This window comes from Sapajus apella, unplaced genomic scaffold (assembly GCF_009761245.1).
Source record: "Sapajus apella isolate SASKATOON/1434 unplaced genomic scaffold, GSC_monkey_1.0 scaffold19, whole genome shotgun sequence".
Classification (NCBI taxonomy): Eukaryota; Metazoa; Chordata; class Mammalia; order Primates; family Cebidae; genus Sapajus; species Sapajus apella.
The window spans coordinates 12,894,369-12,903,443 of record NW_022436959.1 but is presented as its reverse complement, the minus strand read 5'-3'; the positions used below and the strand labels follow the sequence as shown (position 1 = coordinate 12,903,443).

At 43.6% G+C, this 9,075-nt stretch overlaps 1 protein-coding gene across 1 annotated transcript; it reads left to right on the top strand.

Annotated features, from left to right (window-relative positions):
* Positions 1–1,326: 1,326 nt before the first annotated feature.
* Positions 1,327–8,867, top strand: NPY (neuropeptide Y). The gene is made up of 4 exons (XM_032286981.1): positions 1,327–1,436; positions 2,416–2,603; positions 6,571–6,651; positions 8,665–8,867. Exons 2-4 carry the CDS (start codon positions 2,416–2,418, stop codon positions 8,687–8,689), a joined length of 294 nt encoding a protein of 97 aa, XP_032142872.1. The 5' UTR covers positions 1,327–1,436; the 3' UTR covers positions 8,690–8,867.
* The last annotated feature ends 208 nt before the right edge of the window (positions 8,868–9,075 follow it).

Below are 9,075 nucleotides of genomic sequence, written 5' to 3'. Positions count from 1 at the left end.
TGTAATACATAAAGAGAAGCGGTTGCCAGGTGAAAGGATGTTGGTCTCCATTATAATTTGATTCCACAAACACACATACACATACACACAAAGGATTGTTTGCTTCACGGTAGTTGATATTTAATTCAATGCTGTTGGAACAGCACAAAAACTAAGTGTCAGTTTAACAGAATCACTTGTCCTTTTAGAATTAAAATAACATGCAACTTAATGCTTTTATTTCCCAACATGCCATTTTATTTAGAAAGATTCAGACTTCCAGGAGCATTCATTCAGGGAACTTTAAGATCTCAGTCCATTGCATAAAATCTTGATCCTGTAGTAATAGTTTCTGTATCTTGCATATTCATTCAACAGGTCTAACGTTTGATCAGCAAATTAATGTTCATCGTTTTTAACATGTTTTATCTTAATCAAAACCCACATTCTCAATCAGCGTTAATCGAATATACATAGGACTATACAAGGGTTGGCAAATAAGGGAGAAATTGTTGTTCATTTAACTACCATTACTTTGGACCAAAAAAGAAAAAAAAGTTGTATTTTTAAAATTGTGCTTAAAGGAGCCTCTAGAAGTTGGAAACGTGGCTCTTTTTCAGCAAACTGGAGGAATAGGTTTACCGTGTGCCCCTTTGGGGAATTTTGAGTTGCCACACTCCTGTCACGACGGAGCCTGGCTCACTGCGTCTGGGCGAGTACTTGAAAAGGTCTGATCTAGAAAAACCAGCTGGGGGAAGGCGTTGAAGCCCTTGAAATCAGTTCTCAGCTCCGCGGGGGGCAGCTTTGGGACCCCCCTAGCTGGAGACTTCCGGCAGCTGCCTCCGATTTTTTCCAAGTGCAGGAAAAATCTGTGCGCCCAGTTGCCTCGCTCCAAAAGTGCGCAGTTGTGCTGGGCAAGGATGCCGCTTGGGTCCTGGAGATACCCCACCACAGAGAGGATTCAGGTGCTTCCTACTAAGGCGCCCAGTGTGTTGGTAGTCCTGTTGGCTGGCGACAAGAATCGTCTGGGCTGAGCCTCTCTGGCAGGACTAGACGGAGCGTGAAGGAAAGAAGGAAAGCAGGGATCCAGCGCTGCCCGAGGGCAGACACTTGAGCTTTGGTGTTCTCCAGCGCACTCGGAGCGCGCTGCCTCGCTCGAGGCCTCACACTCGGAGCAGTGCTTAGGGCGGGAGAGTTGGGGTGTGGGTGGCTCCCTAAGCCAACAGTCGTGTGGCTGCGGTTCCAGCCCCCTCCCCTTGCCACTCGGGGGCGGGAAGTGGCGGGTGGGAGTCACCCAAGCGTGATTGCCCGAGGCCCCTCCTGCCGCGGCGAGGAAGCTCCATAAAAGCCCGGTTGCGACCCGCTGTCTGCACCCCATCTGCCGGCTCTCACCCCTCAGAGACGCGCACTCTGCAGCAGAGTACTTGCCGCCCAGCCACGCCCGCCGGCCAGCCACCGTGAGTGCTACGACCTGCTTGGCTAGGGGTGGGAGCGAACGGGGCGCCCCTGAACTTGCTTGAGGCGCAACCTCCGGCTCTGGGACCCTGGGAGGGTTGTGCCGCGCTCCCCAACCTCTGTGCGCTGGACAGTGCCTGCTCCGCGCCCCGACGCGCACCAGCCCTTTTGGCGTCTAAATTCCACTTGTCCCTCTGGTCCCTTCTGATTGTCCACCGCCCTTCTCCCGGGCCCTTCCGGCTGAGCGGTTCTTCTGAGTTACCTTTTGGTAGCTATGGACGGAGCACCTGGGACCCCTATCCCAAGGCAGCTGGCCGTGTTTCCTTGCGGGTCGCCGCCTGGAGGCCCAGAAAGCGGTGTGCGGTAGGAAGGTTTCCCAGGCAGCGCCATGGAGTGAGGAATCCCTGGCGCTCGAGAGCCCCACACCCTGTCTCCCTGGATTCTTGGGCTCCAAATCTCTTTGGAGCAATTCTGGCCTCGGGAGCAATTCTGTTTCCCCTTTCCCAACCGCAGTCGTCACCCGGAGGTGATCTCTGCCGTCAGCGTTGATCCCCTGAAGCTAGGCAGACCAAAAGTAACAGAGAAGAAAGTTTTCTTCCCAGACAAGAGTTTGGGTAAGACGAGAGAAAAGTGTTCATTCTTTAACCCAGCAGGAGGAACTTCTAAATCGGTATTGAAAGTATCTAAACTGGCGGGGGCCCCACCCTGTGCCTCTCGCTGCGCGTCTCTTGGCCCTGAGACTTGGACCGAAGTGGCGCAAAGTTTTCAGGTGGAGCAGAGGAGCAGGTCCAGGGCTGACGGAGCCCTGAGCCCGCAAGATGGTGCTAGCCACGCCTGGGTTCTCTCTGCCTGACAGGGATGAGAGCGGATTGGGGGTCGCGGGTGGTAGCGGGAGGAGGAGCACAGGAGGCAGAGGAGGGCGTTCGGCGCATGGTTCCTCTTAATCCCGAAGCCCGTCCATTGAGCCTTCTGTGCCCGCAGATGCTAGGTTGCAAGCGACTGGGGCTGTCCGGACTGACCCTCGCACTGTCCCTGCTCGTGTGCCTGGGTGCGCTGGCCGAGGCGTACCCCTCCAAGCCGGACAACCCGGGCGAGGACGCGCCAGCGGAGGACATGGCCAGATACTACTCGGCGCTGCGACACTACATCAACCTCATCACCAGGCAGAGGTGAGTGCGCCCGCGGGACGAACTCCAGGAGTGCAGTGCCTGCGCACTAGGAGACCCAGGGGATGTTAGAGGACCGCGAATGTTTCTTTTCCTTCGCTCTATCCCAGCGTGGGACAGTATCAGGCACACAGTCAGCTCTAGGTAAATGTTTGTGCAGGGCACACTCTACACAAAGTGAGTACCTTCCAGTTTGTGCAACTACAGCCACAGAGTCGTGATTCCCAGAATCAGGTTCCCCAGGCTGGGAGGCTGGTCATCTCCTCTCACTAGCCTCTTGTGGTTTGTTGTGGTTCTTACAGCAGTGGGGGCCTGTCCAGAAATCTCGAAAGTACCCAGTAAAAGGGGCAGGAATGCGCCAGGGAAATGCTGTAGGGAGAAAGGCTAGCAAGGTGTCTAGGAAAAGCAGCCATCACCAAAGAAAACCAAACCAAGGGGTAAACTGCAGGGTTTCCACAGACATTGTCAGACTTTCCAACCTGCCCAGGGCTAATTGAATGACAGTATTTAGAAAAAGACAAGCAGGCATTTTCTTTTTTTCTGTATTATGGGTGTTTTTTTTCCAGTCTCAGTCTCATACTTGGAAATCCTAGTCCCAATAATTAGAGATTTAGCCTGAAAACAGTTTATCTAAAATGCAGAGACTCCCCATTTTATAGCTGGTGAATTCAGAAAAGAAAGCGCCCATTTGGTATTTCATTAAGAAGAAACTTACATTGGTCCAGTAACCTTAGGATGAATCCAGGCATTACATGGAATCTGAGAAACTGTAAACTTTATTCTGAACTTTCAGAAAGTCAAAACGAAATGCCACATTTTCACTCTCAACATTGACAAGGAAAAAATCAAATCCAAACTATTTTATGAATTACATAGGATTTCAATTTTTCAAAATTAGTTGATCTTAGCTCTAAATCATTTAACATATTACATTAATTACTGAGATTAAATGATTTTAATCATTTGGCCTTATCTAAAGGATACACCATTTAGAAGCATTAATGTTAGTTAATATGCATAAATTATATGTTTAAAGTATTGTGGGATTTATTTAGTCCATATTTTTGCTGTTTACAAGTCAGAGAGTAGTTGGAAAGGATTCAAAAGGGGGAGAATTTATACTTCTAAAATAAAGTTTTCTTTTTCCTGTTTCATCAAAAAGGTATTTAACATCCTAAAAAAACTTTTGAAAAAGACTCAATTTATATAGAATCTGAAAAACATGAAAATGCCATAATAGTATTGGTTTGTGATTCCTTGAAATATGACCATTTTAATTAGCAAAAAGCAATAATATTTTATATTCCACATTTCCCAAAGTTAATTGATTCAAATTCTTGCTATGGAACCATGAAGATCAAAGAGAACTTGTACAAACAAAAAGAAGTGTTTTTTTTCTAGAAAACCCTTTGTTATAGCATAATATACAGTAGAACTCATTTTTACAGAGATGATTGCTATAAAGCTTTACCATTTATAAGGCTCTAGCATTTTAAAATGGATTCCTAGACATTTTCTCATTCAGTCTTTACCTCACAGCTTTGAAAGGAGTATAATTATCTCCATTGCACAAATCATGAAACTAAGGACATTTCCTGAAAGCTGTTTTTTTAGGGATGATGGAATTGGAGTCCTCTTTTGAGTTTCTTCAGAGGTTGTCACTACCATCAACAGGCAGTGTTACCTCCAATGTTTGATGAGAAAAAACATAAGGGAAAGGGACTTGGATTTCATGGCAAGGGATTCAGCTTAGATGGGAATAAGCTGGTTTCTGAGGCAGAGTTTCCTGTCTTATCTTCACATAAACTCCTTCTTAGGAACCAGCAGAGGCTCTTAATGCACATCCATCTTCTCCTTTTCACCACAGACACCCACTGATCTGTGTGTTTCTGAAAATTTCAGGGTCATTTGTGGATGTAGCATAAATGTAATCTGATATCATCTTTTTTTCCCTCCACCCCTATGCCCCCCTCCCCCGCACTCAATTTGTGCTTATATTCCTCTTGCTGTGTATGCCCCTGGCTCATTACTTCTGGAAGCTGCATTACTTATTTTAGAGTGTGGGTATCCTACAATTTATGTATGTATTCCCCTAAATCAGTGGTTCTCAACTGGGGGTGATTTTATGCTCCCCAGGTGATTTGGCAGTGTCTGGAGACATTTTCGGCTTTCACAACTGGAGGTGGGTACTGCTGGTATCTAGGCGTTTAGATGCCTAGGAGGCTGCTAAATATTCTGCCATGCCCAGAGAAGCCCCCACTACACAGAATAGCCAGTCCCAGAGAAACTCAGCCTTAGATTAATTAGTGTTTCTCCTTCCTGGCTGCACATTAAAATCATCTGGGGAGCTTTTAAAATACACTGATGCTAGGTTCCACCCCTGGCCAATTAAATCAGGCCCTCTCGGTGGGGCCTGGGCTTTAGAGTGTGTTGTTAAAGCTCCCCAGGTGATTCTAATGTGCAGCCAGGTTTGAGAATCTTTAAGGACTCAATCTTTGAAAGTTACAGCATCGTAGAGAGGAAGGATGATCCAGAATTAATTAAAGAAGGAAGAAGAGTCAACAATGCTGTCCTGGATGCTAGATTATTACTGCAAATCCTACTATTTCGGATTTAGGTTCTTTACTGGTAAATTAAAGAAAACAGTTGGCAGTTCTTTTACTCACTGGAGCATGACGAGGATAAATGAGTTTTTATAAATGAGCCCTAGAGTTTTACAATTAGTAAAACCAATGGTTGGACAGAATAAATAAGTATAAGCAGATGCCTATATTCTAATATCACAACTCCAGAAAATCTTTGAGGAAATCTTACACATGATGGGAGTGGGACAGGGAGTTGTTTTGTTTTTGCTTCCCTTGAGTCTCAGCAAAAGGACAGTAAAAAAAAATCTTTACAAAAAATTTAGATATAATTGTTCTTGGCAATTAGACCATATCCTCTGCCAGTTTTGTTTAGCTGTTGGACCTATTAACCAATCCATATCAGGCTAATTTATCTGTAAACAAAGTGGCGACTAGTGTCCAGTGGTCTCTTCAAAAGATGCAATTTGGTATAGACTCGTCTGACCTGTTTGCAGCGTCCTGGAGTGGGGAGCATACATGCTACCCTCACAGGTAAACAAAACCTTTCCTGTACATATTGTCTCTCCCATCTCCCATATCTTCCTATAGGAGAAAAACAAACAAACAAAGAACATTTCTGTGGACCAGTTGGATTCCTTTAGACTTACAGGGAGGTTAAAATCACAGCATCAGGGAAGGCTTGAGCTTTTGGCACCTTGAATGAATATGGAAAATATAAGACCCAGGATCTGTTGGTAGCCAGAAGAATGGATGCATTTCAACAGCAGTAATTTGTATGAGTGTATCACTTTATCACTTTGAAAGCACTGTGACTCACATTTCACACTGGATGTTCACAAAGACTCTGATTTAACCAGAGGTTGTTTTACAAAGGAGAAAATTGAGATTCAAAGACACAGGTGGGTCTTACATGGCAGTCTGCTGATTTTTTTTTCTAGGACTGCCTTTGAAATATCATCTGGTCTCCTTGTTAAGATTTAAACCACTGTGTATCATCGGAACAATAGCCAATTAACAAATTGTGGAAACATTTACAATCATACTTCCATGTTTTCAAATTTCCTGACATCTAGTTATAAAAGTATGTATCCATTATTTGTGGTTATTTAAAAAGGCAAGAATTTGACTAGGAATTTTGATTGGGTTTAAATAAGCTGCTAAATTATTTATTATTTAAGCAAAGTTAAAATATATACATAATTTGAAATATTTATGATAATGTTTCTGATAATATATGCGTCATACACCTAGATTGCTTGTTACAAATGAACAACTGACAATAACATTTAGGCTTCATATCCCAAACAAGAGACCATCTTCCTTTTTCCTAAAGGTTTTTATGCCTATTCCAAACTTGCCTTAAAAGATTTTTTTTTTTTTTCCAGATATGGAAAACGATCTAGCCCGGAGACACTGATTTCAGACCTTTTGATGAGAGAAAGCACAGAAAATGTTCCCAGAACTCGGTATGTCAAGTGATGGGGACATGGTTGCAGAGCTCAAGGTGCCCAGAAGAGGGAATTCAGAGACAGCTGCCTGGTGGGAGGCATTGCAACAGGGGCTTCTAGACTAGGGGGGATTTGGGAAGAAATGAGGATGAAGAAGCAGGCAGAGGAGACCTCTCTTTTCATGTACTCATTGGCAAATATCTAAACTTCTGTGGAGTAACATTTTCTAGACCAGGTCATTTGGTGTTCCTTTGACAATGTTAAAAATAATTGGCTTTTAATTTAGAAATTATACAGAATTTTCTAACATTATTGGAATGCGGGGAGCACAGAGTGAGTCCCTGGCTTTATTGAAATGACCAGTTGTCCATCTCTTGTCTGGGAAGATCTATAGTTTTTATATACTATGTGGAGTGTCCAGATGTCCCAGGAAATGTCCCACATGGCTTTTACTCCAACTTTCCCAGTTTTATATGAAGCTGTAGATAAATTAGGTGTGTCAGATTACTTTTTGACATATTTTAGTACAACTTGTGTCACAAAGTGATACATTATATTCAATGAATGCACAATGAATGTCAGTATTCTTAGGAACTTATCTGTCCCCTTAGGACTTTCTTGCAGTGTAGGTCCGTCTTGGAAAGAGGTGCCCACCAATGTCTAAGTGTTAACCATTGAGCTAAAATTTTCTGGTGCCTCCTGGACAAGGAGTGCTGCTGAAGAGGAGCCTGATCCTCTTCCATCTTCATAACCTCCTGGCTCTTCAGTTTTTGCTTCCTGTCTTTAACCACAGTAAGATCATAGTGCACATGGTCTACCCAGATCTTTGGCAGCTTGGCTGCCTTAAACTCAGTTCTACAACGTCAAGAACCAAGTTCCCCAGAAGAGGTCACTAGAACACTTGCTCAGTGAGTGTGACTGTCATGGCTCTCCATCAAGTTCTCCCTAGAGACTTCCTCCCTCAGTTCTCTTGTGAAATGGCCTTCCAGCATGAAGGGTGCTAGTATAGAGTTGTCAGACTTGTTTTCTCTGAAGGAAACAATGATTTGAACTGGGATAAAACTCCAGTGCTCCTGTCCCTGGAGGAACCAGCCCAGACTTAAATAGCGAATGCAACGGAAGCAGGTGGAAAATTTGGAAGCATTGTCTATTTTTAATTAAAAAATTATTATTATTATTATTCACCGACAGGGTCTCACTCTGTCACTCAGGCTGTAGTGCAGTGGTGCAATCATAGCTCAATGCAGCCTCAAACTCCTGGCCTCAAGGGATCCTCCCTTCTCAACCTGCCAAAGTGCTAGAATTACAGTTGTGAGCCACCATGCCTGGTGAGGGTTGTCTTTAATACTAAGCAGTAAATTTCTTTCCATGTTTCACTGGCATGCCTATGATGTTTGTCACAATGAAAACTTGAGGGTAGGCTATATCTACTTACTGTTAGAAAAATAACAACCCAGAACTACTTGGAACCTTAGTTTTTGTCTTTGTTTTGTGGCCCAAGGTCACATAGTTAGTGCATGAAGTAAAATTAATTGCACCCTGATTGACAGACTCCATCATGTGTAGTTAGAAGGAGACAAAACCCGACAGTCTTAAAGTTGCCTGTGAGTGCTATTTTATTATAAAGGTCTAATTACAGTCTAATAACTGGAATCTTACTAAACAATAAATCTGGCAAGAAAAGGAAGCATATTTAGAGTTGAGGAACAGTAACTTTCCTGTTACAGCTTCATGTGATTTCTGTAATTTTGATTTTCAAAGGATTGTGGTGTTCTTCAGCTCCTTTGATACATACAGAGCCTTTAAAATGCTCCCTCTGCGGTTTGCGGGAGGCTCCTGTCAACATCATGGAATGCTGCTCAGCTGCATTCTGATATCACGTTCTGATATTCCTCTTATTTAGAATGCCAACAGGAGACTTTTCAACAGTTCCTGGTCATCTTTCACTTCAGAGCTAAATGTCTCACCCTTGCTAACACCTCAGGAAGCTGGGCAGCTTCCCTTACATGCTTTGCTTCTTATGTTTTACAGGCTTGAAGACCCTTCAATGTGGTGATGGAAAATGAAACTTGCTCTCCGGCCTTTTCCTATTTTCAGCCCATATTTCATCCGGTAAAACGGGAGTCCATCCGTCCTACCAATGCATGCAGCCATTGTGCTGAATTCTGCAATGTTTTCCTTGGTCATCGTTGTATATATGTGTGTTTAAATAAAGTATCATGCATTCAAAAGTGTATCGTCCTCAATGAAAAATCTATTACAATAGTGAGGATTGTTTTCATTAAACTCTTTATTAATAATAAGTTTAATGAAAATAATTAGTCATTATAGTCTCCCGCAAGTAGCAGATTCAGGGTTTGTTTCACTAATATTAAAACAGCGGCTATGAAAGATATAACGATAAGATTATTCATGATAATCAAGATCAGCTCTGTGTGTGAG

Bases quoted from the DNA above. Each gene is read 5' to 3' on its own strand.
- NPY (XM_032286981.1), top strand. From the start codon at position 2,416: ATGCTAGGTTGCAAGCGACTGGGGCTGTCCGGACTGACCCTCGCACTG. The intron at 2,604-6,570 runs GTGAGTGCGCCC...TTTTTTTTCCAG, and splicing joins AACCTCATCACCAGGCAGAG to ATATGGAAAACGATCTAGCC. The intron at 6,652-8,664 runs GTATGTCAAGTG...TATGTTTTACAG, and splicing joins GAAAATGTTCCCAGAACTCG to GCTTGAAGACCCTTCAATGT.